This window comes from Protomyctophum bolini (assembly GCF_963924005.1).
Source record: "Protomyctophum bolini genome assembly, chromosome: 11".
Classification (NCBI taxonomy): domain Eukaryota; kingdom Metazoa; phylum Chordata; class Actinopteri; order Myctophiformes; family Myctophidae; genus Protomyctophum; species Protomyctophum bolini.
In genome coordinates, this window is record NC_137872.1 from 16787479 (window position 1) to 16807718 (window position 20240).

Below are 20240 nucleotides of genomic sequence, written 5' to 3' on the forward strand. Positions count from 1 at the left end.
CTCAGCATCAAGGGTTGGATTGGGGTGAGTCCCTGCAGCATGTCATGTGACATGTGTCATGTCCAGGGGGTGTACTTGTACATCAAGCTACCTCACGAGTCACGCTTGGCAAAGGGGCGATACCTGTTACCGCTGTCTCCGCAGGACACAGAGGGGGGCATTTAATAAACAATTAGGTTGACTAGACTAGAGGAGGACCCCCAAATTGATATTTGCTGTATTTAGCCACGGCACGGACCCCTTTTGAAAACAATTCATGCAAGGGAGTTAATTAAGGGACCCCTGGTCCCCGTGTGTGTGTGTGTGTGTGTGTGTGTGTGTGTGTGTGTCTCTCTGTGTGTGTGTGTGTGTGTGTGTGTGTGTGTGTGTGTGTGTGTGTGTGTGTGTGTGTGTGTGTGTGTGAGAGAGAGAGAGAGAGAGAGAGAGAGAGAGAGAGAGAGAGAGAAGAGAGAGAGTGTGCGTGCGTGCTTGTGTGTGAGAGAGAGACTACATGTATATGTGCGTGCGTATATATAATTTGTTTATTTTTCAGTTTATTATTCAGCCTCTGTGGAGGTCAAACCAGTCAACAGTCAGATAGCTATGGTTAATAATAAATGGTTAAATAATTTCCAGTCCAGATCAAAATACCGGTATTCTATTACCGGTTTCGTTGTTGGTGGTGTTCCTTGTTCCTCCACAGGGTGACGCTGCTGACCATATAACTTTATGCTGCTAGAAACCTTACATGGTTATATGGTGAATTTTGCAGTGATGGGTGATTAATTGAAAATCCTTTTATATTACGTTTTTGTGCTCATACATAATGTCCTAATGTCCACACATATTTGTATTCCGTTGTTGTTGCTGCTTGTTGGCTTTTTCTGTTTATTTGTAAAATAACTAGTGGATTAGCGTACTACGGTGACGGCAAAGAAGATTGCTTCTAGTTTGAGCCTTCCCGGGTCCCGTCTTCAGTCCCTATAGCAACATGCTGGAGACGCTCAACATTTTGAGACGGGTATGCAGCCTGCAGCTTCATAGTGGACATATTAGCCAACAAGCTAATGTCGCTGTTGCGGCAGTGTTGCCTCGATCGACACATACCAGATTGAAAACAAAGACAAGAAAAGAAAAGAAGGGAAACATACTGCCAAGAAACAAGTCTTACAACTTCGACATTGACGGTGCGTGGTAACACAAGTCACATTACATTGTTCATTTTGTTTTTCTGGTTACAACTAGCCTACTATAGTAAGTCTTCGAATGTTTGCCTTTTACTACAACAAAATACACGTTGGCTGCAAAAATAGCTAGACGTTATTATAGTCTTGAAATATTGGTAGGCTATATTTGTTTGTTTGGTGTTGGTGTTTAGTTACTAATAATCTATTGTCTATTGTTTAGGCATACCTTATTCTGAATTACCAAAAAGAGGACACATGCGCTCGTGTATGTGCGCGTGCACGTCGTGCATGCGCGGTTCTGTTTGAATTAAATTCAGATGTCAAAATAATCTATAACAAAAAAGTTATGCTCCTAAATTTGATCAAATATGCTCTATATTAGTTATGTAATGTATTTATTCAAAGCAGTGGCTCTCAAAGGTGTGATCCAGGCACCCTCATGGTTCCTTGAGGGGGTTCCAAATGGACCCATTATAGGTCTGTAACTCTGAGAGTGTACAAATGGAACCAAATGGACCCTTACAGGTCTGTAACTCTGAGAGTGTACTAGTACAAATAGAACCAAATGGACCCTTTTATAACTTTTAACTCTGATACTGTACAAATGGAATCAAATGGGACTCTTATGGCCTGGGTCCATTTGGTTTTACTCTCAGAGTTATGGGGGTCCTTGAAATTAAAAAGTTTGAAAACCTGTATGCAATGGCTTATCTCTTGTAAAAAGAGAGACCAGCCTATTCTCCAAACCATCATATCTTATGCTTTGCTAGGTTGTACAAAATAATATTTAATTTGCAGGACTCGCCTCGCGCACAGTGTCTGTGTTGTTGACATGACATGGGCTTGCAGGACAGAACATTTATTTGTGACAGACACATAGTTCCTTTGCAGACCATACAATCTGCTTCTCATTGGTCAGTCACAAAGCTAAGAAAACAGTAGCCTACTTTTTCTGCATGTCAATGATGAGATAGTTCTTTGGCATTTCAAGCTTTCCTCACGGAGAGCAGACAACACAACAGTCTATCGGTACTATTTAGCAGACGAGCTCTCACCCCGTAGAGCTGTTTTGTGCTTTGTAGTTTCGATATGGGCTCGTAGATCGCTGGCACCTTTATTTGCCACAGATACAGTACATACGTTCCTGCTTTGCACACAGTGCATTGCATTCTGCTTCAGATTTGTCACGGCCAGGACGAAAACACGGATACTTTTTCCGCGAATCATCTGTGATGTTGCATTTTCGTTTCGGCATCTTTCTCTTTCTCTCTCTCTCTCTCTCTCTCTCTCTCTCTCTGTGCACTGAGTGACACACACACACACACACACACACACACACACACACACACACACACACACACACACACACACACACACACACACACACACACACACACACACTGTGACTGCATGCATGCACTCGCCTCCAGTTAGTTTGTTTAGATCTGCACATGCACTCCGCCTCTCAGAGTGCTTTGTTCGGGTGCGTTCGGAAATATCGCACCAGAGCACACTCGCCTATTAGTTTGCATTGCACAGTGCGCTCAGTGCGCTATTTCTGAACTCTGCAATATATAATAATATAATAACCCTGCAAGCATGCAGTCAGAGAGCACATAGATTATCAGTAGGCTAACTTGAAGAATTCACATTTGCCTTCACGCAAACCAACAGAGAGCGACCATAACAAGCTGCTGATGATGAAGTATCACTGAAGCTCACCTCTATAAGAGATGCTGTCTCCAGATATGTAACAACGGCCTCGGTCCCTCCCTCCCAGGACGTCCCAAGAGATGTGAACCCTTTGATGGTGACCTCTAAGGCAGAAACTATGGTGGGTGAGATCTTTCAGTTACACAGGTCATTGTGGCTGCAACAATGTATTTCTGTCTTAGCCTCAGTGAGAAGTCTTTGTGTCTGTGTCTATTAGTGAGATGTGTTTATGTTCTTGTCCTCAGGTGTTGCCTGTGTGGGAGCTCGCTCTCCCTCTTCCCGGTGTGCTGATGATCGCTGTGGGTCTTTACATGATTGTCCTCGGGATGGTGCTGTGGCTCTATCATTGCCTCAGGGTTTGTACTCTATGCAGTCAGTACTCAGTGCTGCTGTCCTCCCTAGTGTTTCCCAAACATTTTAGCTCAAGTCAAGACCCCAAAAATGAATTAGACGTTTCCCCCGGGACCCAAACTAGTGAAAACAGCAGATCTACAAGATCGTCTATTTTCACTAATTCTTGGAAGTTGTTTTCTAATTTATGGAATTTCTTAGATTTTTATTTTATTTTTTTATGAAAACAAATAATTGAAAAATGTAGGAAACAAAACATGGGGACCCAAAAGAAAGATCAGATTTATTTAGACCTTAAAACGCCTTCTAAATCCTATATTCAAAAACAAAACAAAACAACACCCTGTTGTTGCTATATACTTGGCAGCATCTAAAATGACACGGATGCTTTCCCGGTTTTAAAAGGTATAAGAACGCATAGGCTTTTCCGGTCTTATGGGTCCTTGAGTGTGTTCAATGTTACGCAGGAAAAATCATCTTTAGCAATCCATTCTTTATTTGTAGTCATCATCAGTTCACAGAGCAGGAGCATGCTACTGCAGTGTGCTACTAAGTAAAACTCAGCCTTAAGCCCAAACCACACCAGTTGCAACTCCTTGCAACTGTCATTGGGGATAATGGTTGCAAGGAGTTGCATGGTGCGCTTTGGCCTTTACAGTTACTACTACTAAGGCACTACTTAAGGCCTTAAAGTAACGATATACCAAGAATATGTTTCTAAATGATTAAACACCAGGCCATAGTAACAAACCGTTATGCCTCCCTGTGCTCCACAGGACCGTTGTTCCTGTGTGTGTGGTGACTGCTGTCCAGAGATCAACCCATGTGAACAGTGTTTGACATGGGGTGAAATGTGTGATTGTCAGCTACCAAACCTCTGCTCATGCCTGAACCAAACACACCCCACTCCTTCGGTGAGTAAATCCCCAAATCAAACAATCATCTATAGCGAAAAAGTTACTGTATTATTTGGTATGATTTATTCTGAGGGCTGCGAAATGCAGGACTGGGACTAAAAGTAGGAGAATTATTTGTATATGTATTTATTTTTGGCTTTTATGCTTTTTTCCAGACAATGTAGAGACAGGAATCCAATTGCAGGGAGAAAGACATGAGAGACAGGGAGGGACCAAATTCTAACTTGGTTCCACATGCAATTTATAGGCCTGAGATTATGTTTTCAAACTATTGTTTGAGTACATGCACATAAAAAGTGATTGTTGTTGTTCTTCATACAATTTGTATTCAGAATGAGGTCGATGCTTCACAGTGAATTAAAGAATCACCTCTATGAATTAAACATCAACTATTTGAAGGGTTTTGATGCAAAATACTCACTGGTAATTATTACCAGTGATGTCATGCCCCGTACAAACCAGGCCAACAGTCACCACTATAGTGCTCTCAAGTAGCCTGCCGTATTTGATTGTGTTGGCATTGATTGGACACGTCTCTCTTTAAAGAGCTGAGTACAGCTCAACGTAAATAATTGTAATTTACAGTTACACGTTTACGTTGAGCTATAACACGTCAAAAAGGTGAGATCTTTTTGACGGTGCAGAACTGTGAGACCTCGATGAGCTTTTGTGCCCTTCTTCCTCCAACTGTTCCATTTATTTTCTCCACAGTGTCCCAGGTGGGACTGTGCCTGCACTTGCCAACCTCCGGAGTGTGAGTCCTTCAACTGCCTCTGTTTTGAGATCAAGATCAGATAGGACTATATATCGCAAGAGAAGAACCTATACGTCACGTGCTCATATGAACACCCGACCCGACCGAGCTGGAGGTGCTGCGCGCACACACACACACGCACGCACACACACACACACACACACACACACACACACACACACACACACACACACACACACACACACACACACACACACACACACAAACTGTTCTAGTATCTGTTCTGAAAAATAGTGAGTGTGACTTCAGAGAATATACATCAGGTTGGTGCTTGCCTGCGTGGGGATTGTAGGAACACTTGTGATTACACTTAAATTGCACTATTAGTGTATGTTTAGTAGTGTTAATCATGTATCAGATCTACTGTATGTGACATACTGTATCCGGGGGGAGGGTAATAGCACTTCGTTCTTAGCACCACTGTGGGATATTTCTAACCACAAAATCTTGTTACCGTGTTAGTCACATCAAACAGATTGTATCATATAGCTTGTATGATTATTGATAATCATAGCACATGTGCTTAAAAGTTGTTTGTGAGATTTTTCTGAGAGGACTGAGGGCAAAGAACAACTTTATTATGGGACTTTAATTGAATATTATGGAGGTCATGACTTCATAATGAGCTGACATGTCACATCCCATTGAGAACCACAGAATAGAGAGAACCCTGACAGACAGTGACTACAGCTCCATGAGTCAGGGCGAAGCGCAAGTCAAGATGATTTTATACTGAAGTTTACATGCAATACTGAATGTGAGTTTTAGCCACTTTCAATCTATTTTAGGCATGTCAATGTGGGTAAAATCTTTTAATAATCGTGTCAGATCGGCAATTTCTGCCGCATGACACCACTCACTGTGTATCAAAAAGGGCATAAGTGGTTAAGGGATATATCATTTGACTTACAATGAGTAGTCCTGAGTACCGGTAGTCCTCTGCAGCCTTATGTGTGCCATGTTTAGATCCAAGTGTCTCTTATAAGTGAATAATTGATGATGTTGATCTGCAGTGAGTCGTTATATGGGTATTTTTTATATCTGTTCTATCACCAAATCTATTATGTTCTGGACTGAGCTATTGACCATGGTCTTCTGTTCTGACCGTGTCATAGTTTAGTTCCTTTTTGTGTACTTTTACCACTTGCTTCACCGTTATAAGCAACTTTTTTTTACCTTGCAAAACCTAGAACTCAAATGTATTGCCTTTTTTAACTTTATATAGCATTGATTTATTGAAAGGTGACAACGGAAATAAAAGTTAAACTTTTTAGTTTACAAAACTATTCAGCTGCTATAGAAGTTGTCTGTTTATTCCTTTCTTTGTCTTGCTTCTTGCTTTATCTACAGTACAGTTATCAGCAGATTGTGATCACACGTGACAATTGTCACCTGACCAATGCACTAAATCAATATTGGATGGAGTGGTTTCCTACAATGCATTATTATCAGCCAGTGAGCAGTCACAAGGTGTCTGTCGTGTTGCGTTTATCGTGTTGCTGCTGGTATTTGGAAAATATGCCCTTTTTGGCACATCATGCCCTCTCTGTCACACCATAGCAGGTTTACAAAAGCAATGGTCCAGTCAAACAACTCATGTCTACATCCTTAGGCATGACAAACATGTATGTGTAAGAAGGAAGCGCACAGGCTTTTCAAACAAAGGAAGTTCCTGATCTCGGACACATTTAAGGACAATAATGTGTGTGTGTGTGTGTGTGTGTGTGTGTGTGTGTGTTTGAGTCGGTGGAGTTTTGTTTCCTTGTGGGCCTGTAAAAGCCCTTTGAGACTGATGAATACAGATGAGCTTGACTTGTTTGTGTGAGATCAAAGCCAGTAAGCTAAAGAACCAGGACTGTGTTGTGTGCAGTTTGGCCTGTAATTATATGGCAAAGATCACAAATGGAAGAGCACACTGTTAATTTTACTCTGAGAGTCTGTAACCAAATGGAATATATCTGTGTATAGTCTGTTGCTCAACCACATCATCTCATATTACATCTTTCTGCTAGAGCCAATGAGTAAAGATTGGGGAATGCCTGCCTAGTTTTTACTACCTGTTCACTAGTTGGAATAAACACACCATTGTGGAAAGGTTTAAAGGTTTTATTGAATGAGAGAATGGAGTGATGAGGAGAAGAGTGATGATGAGGAGGAGAGCGAGGCGTGGGTTCCGGGGGGGGTCGCCGACCCTGAAGTCTTTGGGGAGGGGGTCGTGTGGCGGTCATCCCGCGGTACACGTGGGGGCGTGGCCGCGTGGCGGTCAGCCCGCGGTACGCTTGGAGGCGTGATCCCCCCGTGGGAACTGTGAGGAGAGATGGAGCAGTGGAGATGCTGCTGGTCTTGAGGTGGTGATGGGGATGGTGGCGGGATACGAAAAGCATAGAGGATGCTGGGTTGTCTGGAGCGGGTATAAGTAGGCTCAGGTAGATTGTCATGGAGGGCGGAGGATGGCGTGAAGGTATGGTCATGGTGTGTTTCTCCGCCTCCTGAACATCAGTTGTTCCAACTCCATTTTTAGACGGGTGTTATGAGATCTCTAACATCTTTATGACAGACAAATATGGTGCCTTCATACTCTTCTGGGAGTAGAGTCCTTTTTATCAGTGTGTGTGTGTGTGTGTGTGTGTGTGTGTGTGTGTGTGTGTGTGTGTGTGTGTGTGTGTGTTTTTGAAATTCATCCGGCCCTCTGACCGTTTCTGGCAAAAAATGGTTGTGCAGACCGATACATCCGGATACTGATGTGATAGAGAGCAGAGATATCATGATAATAATAAAAAGGTGTGTGAGTGTGTGTGTGTGTGAGTGCACGTGCGTGCGTGCGTGCGACTCAGTAAACCATCAGGCCCTCTGGCTGGTTCTGGCAAAAATTGGCTACCCAGACAAATACATTTGGACACTGAGACTGAGCATGCGGCATGATAATGTCAGCATGCTGCATGATAATGTCAGCCAGTCAGTGGCAGTAGAGAAGAGCACTGGAGTCAAGCAGTGGAGTGCTGTGTCATTGCTCCTACGTATCTTGTTCTCCATCTCGCAGGTAGACACTTGCCCCAAAGAGTAAAACATGATATACAGCAGTGTTTTGTAAATGTTTTAATTTAACTCATACCATAATTCTGGGAGTGTACAGATGGAACTAAATTTGGTTGGTTCCATATGCACTCTTCATTTGGAACACCCCCAAGGAACCCTGAGGGTCCCTGCTGGACCCCACTTTGAGAACCATTGACATACAGAACCAATGGGCAACATCTAAACATCAGAGCAGATGCAGGGCTAAAGGTGAAAGGACCACCATATCCATCATGAAGTTGCAGTATGCTGATGGCAATGCCCTTGTGGCCTGCATCGTGAATGGCTTCACCAAGGCATATAAAAGACTCAGCCATGACCAATAACCCAACAGAAATGCTCCCGTCCTACCCCCAACCCCCATATCCATCGACAATACGAGATTAGAAAATGTGGACCACTTCACTTATCTATAGGCAGATTCCTATCACCTGAAGCTGTCGTGTGTCTCTGTGTGTGTGTGTGTGTCAGAACCATATAGTGAGAGAGATACTGTACGTTCTGTAATCCATCCATCCATAACTCCACCCCTCTCTCACTATTCTCTTTCCTTTTGTATTTGTATCCCTGCCTCATACATACCCTTCTCTCCTTTCCTCAGTCTGGGAAAAAAGCATCATCCGTCCCCATGGGTATATGCAGAGCTGTGGGCTGAATGCAACTAGGGAAGGTCACAGTCTCTGGATGCCTTGTCTGGCACAAAGCACACTATTGAATTGGCTGAATGTGGCACCATTTTGGCACTGTCAAATTAAAATGTAAAACATGGCACAATTTGTTAAATAACATCCTGCACTGAGGCGACGAAACTATTAATGATGATAACATTGCTCTTTCAAGCACAGATATCCCCTGAAGGGAGGATGATAAGGGCTATAAGGATGTCAGATAATGATGATGTAATTATGTACAGTAGGCCTGGAGCAGGCCTTTAAACTGCAATACATACATGCAGTGGTTCACAAAATGTCCCCAAGAATTATTGCAATTATGGCTATGTTGTAAAATAAATAAATTGAATTTACATAACATTTGGTTCTCAAAGTAAGGTCCGGGAACATTTTGATCCTGCAACTCTGAGAGTGAACAAATTTGTCCACTCCCAGAGTCCGGATTCTGGAGGTTATAGGCAGTGTTGTAGTGCTACTTTTTGAAGTTGGGGGATGCCCCATAAGACATGTGCGCGTGCATGTGATCGTGCACGCAGACACACACTATAAAACATGCAGACGTGTATATAGCCTATTTAGAAACAGGGTTTACAATGCTTAATCGAATGACTAAAGTAAATGTAAAAGTAAAAAAAACATATTTTTGCCCAAAAAAATATTTTAGGTGTGAGAGAGAACACCCCTGGGTAGGCCTATACAGTAGGCTATTGTAGTCCCAGAGACCACTGACTTCAAATGGTCACTGCATGGTCAGTGGCTTAAAATATGCTATCAAACTGGGGTTCCTCGTTTAAATCAAAGATTTGAGAACCACTGACATAATAAACATCCTGTAGTCCTGTGCATTGCAAAAGGAGTCATGAACGACAGAACGATCAGTGATGATGATGACTGTGCAAAACCAACCGCAGGGTTCTGCTGCAGTCCCTGCACTGCACTGCATCGCATGATTCGTATCATCACCAGAGGCACGTATGGAACACGCATGGTAAATGTGAGAGTGGTCACGTACAGCAGCAGCATCACACACACCCCTGTTTCCACCCCGTTGGATTGGACAACGCCCTATTCCAGGCGTCACGACACGCCGGGCACGCCCCTCACCGGCAGCTTGACCAACCGATTGAACGAAACCGAATGAACATCTGTAATTGGAGGAGGCGGCGCGTCGATCGCGCGGAAAGGTGCGTTCTGATTGGTGGAGTGACAGTGCTGTCCCTCTATAGTTTGGCATCATTTACAGCGTCCATCATCCTCTCTCTTCGTTCTCTGACATTTGCAACAGCCTAGGACGCAACAGATTCCCTTCCTCCTCTTGCATCGCCTGCTTCTTCCGTGACACGAATTTGGTAAGTGTATCTGTTATTGTCATCTCGGAACTACGAACACAAATATATGACTAGTTCTTTATAGGTTTAGAACGACTTTGAATATATACTTGTATATTATGGTAGGCCTTAATAGGCTATATTATATGACAATAAGACGAATGCCCATTATTTAGACATGATAGGTTGGTTAATATTATTTAGTTACGCAGAGAAGATGAAATACATTGCATAAATAACTAAGTTTGAGTGAAGGGTAGACCGTCACGTAAAACAAAAACTCCGAACAGAACTTGAGTACATCGCACAAGGGTGGGTGTGTCGCTTACCAAAAAAGGAAAAGATTTACAATGCGACGCGTTGGTGTATTATAGTAGATCTGTTCCTTTTCGGGGAGCGACGCCGTCGTAGGCTACTACACAGTATATAAACGACGGGCCGAGCCCGGCCGACCTCTATCCGGTGCCTACCGCTCCCAGACTGTCCAGTGCACTACAAGGTCATTCAGATGCTAAAGAACAAACGCGGAAGTGCCGACATAATAGTTCATATTAATAATAACAATAACGCGCTTCTTGAAGCTCTATGAAACGCTGCGCGAATAAAATAAATAAATCACGCACCTGATGGGATGGAGGACATTTTGTACTACATTCAATCTCCATCCATGAGAGCCAAAGCCAAACATGATATGATGCTGGTGGAAAACTACTGGGTTGAGATGGATAGACTCTCCCCTAAAGTCAACTATTATTATAATTTTTTTGCCAAAATAGAAGGATCTCTCTGTTTTGAGCCTAATGATGCAACAGGCAGTTAACTGTCCAGTCCAGACTCCAGTCATGTGGTGTGTCTGTGTCATAATGGTGTCTTATGCAAATATTACAGTGCTGACTGAAGATGTACATGAAGCCATCAGACCCTTATTTTGCATGGGATTATTATCGTGTTACATTCCCTTTGATAGGACTGTACGGTACCATCACCATCAATCACCAATCACCCCCCCCCCCTCTCTCTCTCTCTCCAGAATCAAGATGCCTCACGCCTACCCTTTCCTGTCCACTGAGCAGAAGAAGGAGCTCAGTGACATTGCTCTGAAGATCGTAGCCAATGGAAGGGGCATCCTGGCCGCGGATGAATCCACAGGTAGGATGGGCTTTTCTCACAACACTGTTATATTCCATAATGGTGGTGGGGGATCCCATTCTTGGCGGGAACCCCTTTTGGTGTTTTACGCCTTCAGGCCGGGAACCCATTTTGGGAATACTGTACAGTATGTACAGTATTAAAAAAATACCAAAAAGTGATGCTGCTATATAAATATTTGAAGTTTTTCCAAAAACGTATAGGTCAGGATTTAGAAGGATTTTTAGAATAGGCCTCAGGCCTAAATGGGTTAAGGCCTTTAAGAGTTGATAAAGTCTATCTCATGTTGATTAGGTGATGTAATGGTGATGTGAAACAAACGGTGCAAACACAAACATTAGACTCCATTAACATAGAGAAAATATGACGTAAATGACACATTCTGACATCCATTTTCCCTTCGTTGTCAATGCGTTTAGCGTTTACAAAACAATCATTGAACTAAATACAAACATTACACCTGTATATAGGAGGGGCTAGCGCCCCTCAAAAATACCTACAATTCATCATCACCAGCATATTTTATTAACCGTGAATGCACCTGTTTTAATGAAGTTATTTTGTTTTAATGACTTGTTTTAGATACTGTCTAAGTTGTTTTATGTTGTAATTGTACTCTGATTCACATTCCTTGTCAATCTGTAATGGATTTGGATTGTGTCTATTACTAAGTCTATTACTAAAAGTGTTTAAGGACCATTGAACACTGACCAAATGATGGCAAGGAGCTGACTTTTGAAGCTCGTTCCAGGAGGTTTGGCCGCTGTCCAGCTCTGTCTTAGCATGGGGACAATTACTATACAGTTTGTCAAACACCACATCACGTTCACGGCAATTTTGAATTGGATTATTATGGATTAGATTAGTAAAAGACAATGTGTGGAATTATCATAGTGGGTATGAGTAATCCATCTGATTATGATTCTGAGCTGGTATTATGTAATAGATTACCTTGTGAAAGTAGCTCTCCCAACCATGTTGGTCATGTTACAGGAACTGCTCAGTGTGCACACACACACACACACACACACACACACACACACACACACACACACACACACACACACACACACACACACACACACCATAGTGATGTGCCTGGCCTTTCCCCCAGGTCATACTGGCCTGCATCATGTTGGTACAACACCCAGTCGGCTCTACAAAACACAAAACACTTAGGCCCAACCAACGCATACTCCGCATACTCCAGTCCACCATATGGATTAAGGAGCATCGTAGTTCAAGCTGGTAGTCCAATCACATACGGCTACGATCCTAATGGTTCAATGTATGCAGTTTATTTAAGCAGACCCTAAAGCTCCATCCATCTCCCCAGCCGCCTCCTGTAGGCGGCTGCGGATTAAATTGTCATTCAATGCAATTTATTTCACTGGAGGTGAAATATTTTTTTGTGCATTCTCTCAACTTTGCTCTTGTGGGAAGAGTTAGAAAAAGAAAGAATGGAGAAGAAGCAGAGCAGGTTAAGTAACAGGAAGGCACAGACAAATCAAATGCATGATTTGATTTGACAGTGCCTTCCTGTTACTTGATGTCATTTTCTCTTAGTTGATGTATTGTACTGTATCATGTTCTTTTAATTTCTGACTGTGTATCTTTAGGTTGTGTTCTATGAAATGGAATGAAACCTTAATCCATTTTGACCTGACATCAGATTCTAAAAATGTCTTCTACATCCTGACAGTTTTCTGAAAAAGCTATGTTTCTATGTCAGTCGTTCTTCGATTTTTCTAAAATAGCAGACCCACAAGCTCGTAGCGCGCCACTCGGTGGCGCGCTATGAGCTTGTAGACACTGGATCAGATACGCCTTGACGATTAAAACAGCAAGTGTTTGGGTATGTTAATGCTTTGTGAACAACCTACTGTAAGTACTCTCGCTTTGATGTGTACAACTACAGCCACAAGTTGCTGTAATAAAATACATGTTGCACTATAACACAACATGCAGTACCAGAACAACGGAAGCCATGACATCGCTTCCCCCAACGAATCTTGGTACACAGCTCTGTTTTTTAAACAAACAATAATGTTAATTACATTGTCATATTGCTTATACTACTACAATACAAGATGGATTTAGCGTATTTGGTAAGCGATGTCAGCCCGTGTGGCATCTGTTGACCTACAAAACTGTTAAAACATAAAATAGCCAATAATGTCAGAATGAAGTGAAGTCTTAAGCCCAAATCACACCAGTCCTCAACTCCTTGCAACTAGTCGCAACTCCTTGCAACAACACAGTTCTTTGGTCGGTGTCCTGCAATGATCATTTTATCCCGTAAAACACAATCCTCCTTCCTCTTCATCACATCCAGGCAGTGTAGCCAAGCGCTTCCAGGGCATCAATGCTGAGAATACGGAGGAGAACCGGAGGCTGTACCGCCAGCTCCTCTTCACGGCTGACGACCGCGTGGCACCCTGCATCGGTGGTGTCATCTTCTTCCATGAGACACTCTACCAGAAGACTGATGATGGCAAGACCTTCCCCCAGCTCATTAAGGGGAGGGGCCAGGTTGTGGGCATCAAGGTGGACAAGGGTGTGGTGCCCCTGGCCGGAACCAACGGCGAGACCACCACCCAGGGTGAGACAAACGTACACGCCCGGACGTTGTTAAAACCAATTATATTAAACCAAATATATCATCATATATCTCGTCATATGATGATATTCTGCATTTCGGACAGAAATTGCTTTCTCCATGTACAGTATGTGGGAATAGTCACTGTAGGTAAATTATATAATGTCTCGACTTCAGGTTCCACACTTTATTTGAAATGTGAACAGGTGAGATTCAAAACATAAATGTGTTGCATATGAATATAAAGGATTGACATGACTTGAGCTCTATATGATTCATTGGGGGTCCTAGCTTTTTGATAACCCATATTTACTTTTATTCCCATGGAACGGTTCCAACTGTATTTGCTGTAGTAGTATCCAGAGAAAGAAAGAGATGTATTGTAAAATTACATTAAAATGTAAATCTCAAACTCCAAAGTGACTGTTAGCTAACAAGCCAATTTATAGCTTAACTATATTCGTACTGTCATTTTGTGTGAATCAAAATATGTCTTCAGCCATTGGCACTTCCAGTAGTTAATATTGTGTTAATATTTCCCATTTTAACCTTATACAAATCCTGTATATACTTTCATGGTCCCACTGGTGCCATTAAACTGTTTACACTGGAAGTGCATTGCTGTAATAATATTTGGCATCTCTTTGCAGTCGTGCTTCTAGTCTAGAATGTTTTGTATATCTTCCCATATTTGACAAAGTTACAAATCATGGCTGTTTGGTAACAGCCATGATTGTGCAGCCATGAACGTGCATTTCCTTCTGCATGTTTTCTCCCTCGCTGCTTTGCTTCTTGCTTCATTAATCTCATTCTCTCTCTTTTGTGTTTTAAACCCACTTCCACATTCTTTCTGTTGTCCGTCTCCATTGCTGTGCTCTCGCTACCATTTTTTTCACTCACTCTCTCTGGGTTTTCTGTCTCTCCAACCAGGTCTGGATGGACTGTATGAGCGCTGTGCCCAGTACAAGAAGGATGGTGCTGACTTTGCCAAGTGGCGCTGTGTGCTGAAGATCACACAAAACACCCCATCCCAACTGGCCATCATAGAGAATGCCAACGTCCTGGCACGCTATGCCAGCATCTGCCAGATGGTTAGACACACACACACACACACACACACACACACACACACACACACACACACACACACACACACACACACACACACACACACACACACTACTGATTACGGGTCTAAGCAGCTGATATGGAATTGATTACATGGTGATAGTAGCTTTCTCAATCGTTATGTAACGATTAAGGAACTGCAAAGACACACACACACACACACACACACACACACACACACACACACACACACACACACACACACACACACACACACACACACACACACACACAATTACACACACAATGGTGACACAAATAATGTTATTTTGCTTGAAAGAATAAACGTTATATATTAGTGTTCTGTAGTGATGTAACACCAAGCAGGGGTTATGTAACCCACGGCATTGTTGGCTCAGCAGCCCAACTGCTATTCTGGAGCAATTGGTACATCAGGCACGCTCCCACCCATTGTCTGTTGTCATGACGCTGGTTGCCATGTTCTGTTTCATTAACCCCCCCCTCCCTCCAGCATGGCATCGTTCCCATCGTTGAGCCAGAGATCCTGCCCGACGGTGACCACGACCTGAAGCGTTGCCAGTATGTGACTGAGAAGGTGAGTGATGGTGTGGGAAACTGGACCATGCTTACATGGAAGGTCTGCAGCTATTGTGCATCGAGGGGAGGGAAGCTGTTCTGCTTTGGAGGGGGGGTAGTTCTACCCGATCCATCTGCTCAGCGTTGGGTTATAGATGTTTTTTAAGAATTAGGATCATGTGAACTTGTTGTGTCTGTCTGCTTCTTGGTTAATTTACTTTTTAAGGCTGCAATTATGGATTGTCCGGTTAGGGATTATTCTATCCATTACTTGTTTGTTTGATTAATCAAATAATCGTTTTTTTTTTATTAACGAATTGACATGAAACAAACCGAATTGTTGTTTTATAATGCCCTATTTTTAACTGTCCCCTTCACCCCCCCGCCGCCGCCCTGTACCAGGTGTTGGCAGCAGTGTACAAGGCCCTGTCGGACCACCATGTGTACCTGGAGGGCACGATTCTCAAACCCAACATGGTGACGGCCGGGCACTCCTGCCCCAAGAAGTTCAACTCCCAGGAGATCGCCATGGCGACTGTCACGGCCCTGCGCCGCACCGTGCCCCCCGCTGTGCCTGGTGAGATGGAAAGAATAACGAATGAATAGATCCATCGATTGATTGATCCGATCAGAGGTCACGCTAGAACAGTGGTTCCCAAACACTGGCTCGGGACCCATTTGTGGGTCACAGACACATGTTTATGGGTCCCTTTTTTTTGTTTCCTACATTTTGTTTTCAATTAATATTATTATAAGAAAAAAACAATATTGTTTTCTAAGTCATTTCATGAATAAATAAATACAAAATCTAAGAAATTCCAACAAATGTTTAAGAAGTAGTGAAAATAGATGATCTACAAGCTCACAACGCCAGTACAGCATACTGTGGATTTATACTAAAAACTGCCATATCAATTTCAATGGATGTCATGAACTGTAGGTGTCTACCTACAGTGTAACTTGCTAAATAACCCATTAGTGCTAAACAACCCATTAGTGCTTGAGCTTGCATAAGCGACAAATGCATTCACATGTTTTAACTGTGGGCCATACAAGCAATGACACTGGACAGTGGACTGGACACGTAAATTCACATATTGTGAGAGATCATTACTCACTGTAAAAAAAGCGCAGATGACCACTGCAAAACAGGTTTACAGGACTAACAAGGCTATAAGTTAAGTTAATTAAATGCTATTTAGACAATTTTGGATTGTCTATTTATTTATTGTCTTATGTATTTAATGTTGATCGATTAGTTAAAACAACAGATGAACAAAAAAGCACTACAGTGTGTGCCACTGCCTGCACAGCACAGTGGTGCATGTAATATATGTATGTGTGTAATATATATATATATATATATGGACCGGCACATGTATTTGGCCATGGACTACCCCCATCCCCCATCTACAATGTGCCCTAATGAATGAGAGTCAGAAATATCAGAAATGCCGTGCAAACTCTACTCAAGACACTACTCTACTTGTATTATATCCATTCATGTTTTCAGAACTTTGCTCATTAAACTAGTTCACAGCACTGTTGACAAGTGATTGATGATGACGTAGACAGATTCTTTTGGCAGGAACAGACTATTTGAAATGTGTCTGTTTTGCAGAGATAAGATTGCCATGTCTTTTTTTTCTCCATTTATTTTCATTCTTTTATAACCAAACAGGATGTCCGGAGAGTATTATATTTCCTGCCTTTTTTGATAAAACAAAAAAGACAAAAAACAGCCAAATGGACAATTACCGGTCTAACATAATCTGTTGGATGGATGTAGATAGAGATTGATAAAGTACAACACTGACACATTACAACACACTGAACACTGTCATCTAGCATGCAGTGTGTGATGATAGACTTTATTGTTTACCTTCATGCATACCGGTACATTAGTCATATATATATACACACATCACACATTTGAATGGTGGTCAAGATTTGACCTCTCCCATTCTCCCTTCCCCCCAGGTGTGACCTTCCTCTCCGGAGGTCAGAGTGAGGAGGAAGCCAGCATCAACCTCAGCGCCATCAACCAGTGTCCTCTGCACAGGCCCTGGGCCCTCACCTTCTCCTACGGCCGTGCGCTGCAGGCCTCCGCACTCAAGGCCTGGGGCGGCAAGAAGGAGAATGGAAAGGCATGCCAGGAAGAGTACATCAAGAGGGCACTGGTGAGTACAGAGTGGGTTAGGAATTACAGAGGGCAGGGACAACAAGGTCAGATGGTCAACAGGTCCTTTGTTCATTCAGTTGCTTTACAACAACAATCATTGATGTGTCACAGCAATGATGTCAATGATAAGTCTTTGGGTATGAGCATGACTTCAAATGTGGAAAGGTTCAGTAAATTAATACGGTCCACTTGGACCCTATCTTATACTTTGCCAATCATTTCTTTGCCTATGATGGCATGCCTATTGGTCGAAAGTGGTTAAAATGAACAGACCCCCAAACCTTCAAATAGAAGAACGGAGCACAGTGAGTGAGGGAACAAGGTTCGGAAGACACAGGAGAATGTACCACCCTCTTCAACTGCCCAGATTAGATTTCTGTCTGTAACATGAATACCACACAACTCTACCAGAGCTAGGTATCATATTCACTGCTTTCTATGAATCGAATACACCGGACCCCAATGGAAACAAATCCATAGTGCTTTCTTGGGTTTAATCCTTTCAGCATCCTTTTGTATAGAACTGCACTTTCTCTCCTTTTTTGTTGCAAAATGCAGAAGTATTCAATCAATCAATAAGCTATGCAATTTTAGAATAGAGTAGCAAGTGATAGACATACAACAGTAGTAATGAGGAGATGTTTAGACTACAGACAATGTATGAGAAAAGTGGAATTATACACTGTCAACAGCCAGATAACAAGGGTGATGCTGGTGACCTCTGTCTCTGCAAAGACAAATAGCTAGTGACTTCTGTCTCTCCAAAGACAAATAACTAATTGTACTAATTTCTTGTATTTAATCTCTCATAAAGCCTAGTCCACACCAAAGATTCACAACTCAACTCGTTGCAACCAGCTGCAGCTGAATTGACCTGTTTCTGCTCTGCACAGTTTGGGGATTCTGTTGCAGGTGGTTGCAAGTTGCAACGAGTTATGTTGCAAATCATTGGTGTGCAAGCTGGGCTTGACAAATCTGCCTTCCTTTCTATCGTTTCTTTCTTCATGGGTTTCTTTCTTCTTCTTTCTCCACAGAATAACCACCAGGCTGCCCTCGGCAAGTATGTTTCCAAGGGAGACCACAGCGCAGCAGGTGGCGATTCTCTCTTTGTGGCTAACCACGCCTACTAAACGATGCCCCGACACTGTTCCACTGCTCACCTCCACCCATTCCACCACTTTGACATTCCTGTAGCTGATATGCATGCAGTTATTTCTGTTAATTTTCACTCCCTGGCCCAGCACCTTTAGTTTTAACTCGTAATGTCACTTTATTGCATAGTTGAATGTGTTTTCTTTTTTGTCTCCCAAGTGAGAGAGAAGATCTTTAGTACCTTTAATGTTGCCTCTCATGGGTTCTTTGTGATTTTGTGACATGGTCTTTAAGAGTCCCTAAGTACATTAAATGTGCCTTCATCTCTCGACTGAACCATCTGCTGGAGGAAAACCTTCTAGAGTATATATTATAATCATACGGTTATCCTATTACAGTATATACACTGGATAAAGAATTAAATTGAACCTATTCACTACGATTGATGGCTCTTTGTGGTATGTGTCTAATTTGTGGGAATGTATTTAAAAAACGACATTACATGTTCACAGGTCACGTCAAATGTTTAATAGCACAATTCATTCACCAGGGGAAACTTGATGGGCAGTGCCAGAAATAGCATGCATACACAGTGTTAATTTAACTTGAGATTGTACAAATGAAATCAAATGGACCCATATCAATATTTATGTTATAGTTTTCAGAGCCTGGTTATAACCCAGACTACTATTTTGATCATTGAGGTAATGGGTCACTATGGTGATCCAATGTGATGACACAGTCGAAATGTACAGAATTTAGTCAACATACACCCAGTTTACAGCATCAAATGCCATCAGCTAAGATAGAATCAGAGTGCATCTTCCTTGTATTTGTGGGGTTGTGAGGTTTATTGGTACATTAACAGAATAATGCTAGTATTTAGAAATATTTACACAGTAAACTATACATTATGCAAGAGGCTGATATGGTGAGTGAGTTTTTCCCTTGTGCCTCAAAAAGGTAAAATTAAACAAAAGAGAGGGACAAAATGGGTGAACAACATCATAACTCACTTAGCAGTCCAGAAATAATTATCCTAAATCTATTTATTCTACCTTCATAGTCTGTCTACTGACCTGTGGGAGTACACACACACACACACGCGCAAAATTTACTTGAGGCCTTTTTGAACCATTTTCTGGTCAAAGATCCAGTAAACAGCCAGGGCGACATTACCGGACCTGTTGTTCCACCCCTGAATAACTCTTTAATCATAATAATTGTAAATAATCATTGGATCATTGTAAATAATATATCCAATTACCATTCTGTAGTACTTTAATCAATACAATGTATAATTCAATTAATAGTTAATCTTGTCTTTTTAAACATCCTAAAAATCGACATAAAATACATTATATTGTTGAACAGAACCCTTGTATTTCCATCAGTGGTGGAAACTAACGCCTAGTTTTACTTACTTCTTACTACTTTGGTACTAGTATATGTATATTTTGATGCCAGTACTTTTGTACTTTTATTCAAGTCAAATTATGAATACAGGCCTGTTACTTGTAAAATTGTATTTCTGTATTGTAGTCTATGATTGTAGGC

At 42.1% G+C, this 20240-nt stretch overlaps 2 protein-coding genes across 4 annotated transcripts; both read left to right on the forward strand.

Moving 5' to 3' along the window:
• The first annotated feature begins 1006 nt into the window (after window positions 1-1006).
• On the forward strand, window positions 1007-6164 carry LOC308323232 (uncharacterized protein). Of its 3 annotated transcripts, none has more exons than XM_080774921.1 (5): window positions 1007-1173; window positions 2841-3000; window positions 3125-3235; window positions 4007-4144; window positions 4859-6164. In XM_080774921.1, exons 2-5 carry the CDS (start codon window positions 2974-2976, stop codon window positions 4943-4945), a joined length of 363 nt encoding a protein of 120 aa, XP_080631047.1. In that variant the 5' UTR covers window positions 1007-1173; window positions 2841-2973; the 3' UTR covers window positions 4946-6164. The 3 variants fall into 3 exon arrangements, with proteins under 3 accessions (XP_080631047.1, XP_080631049.1, XP_080631048.1); XM_080774923.1 differs by having other exon boundaries at window positions 3125-3208; XM_080774922.1 differs by having other exon boundaries at window positions 1007-1166.
• A 3729-nt stretch (window positions 6165-9893) lies between these two features.
• LOC308323882 (fructose-bisphosphate aldolase A-like) lies at window positions 9894-19125 on the forward strand. Its single transcript, XM_080775738.1, has 8 exons — window positions 9894-10017; window positions 11027-11145; window positions 13481-13747; window positions 14675-14835; window positions 15345-15428; window positions 15812-15986; window positions 17390-17589; window positions 18626-19125. Exons 2-8 carry the CDS (start codon window positions 11034-11036, stop codon window positions 18719-18721), a joined length of 1095 nt encoding a protein of 364 aa, XP_080631864.1. The 5' UTR covers window positions 9894-10017; window positions 11027-11033; the 3' UTR covers window positions 18722-19125.
• The last annotated feature ends 1115 nt before the right edge of the window (window positions 19126-20240 follow it).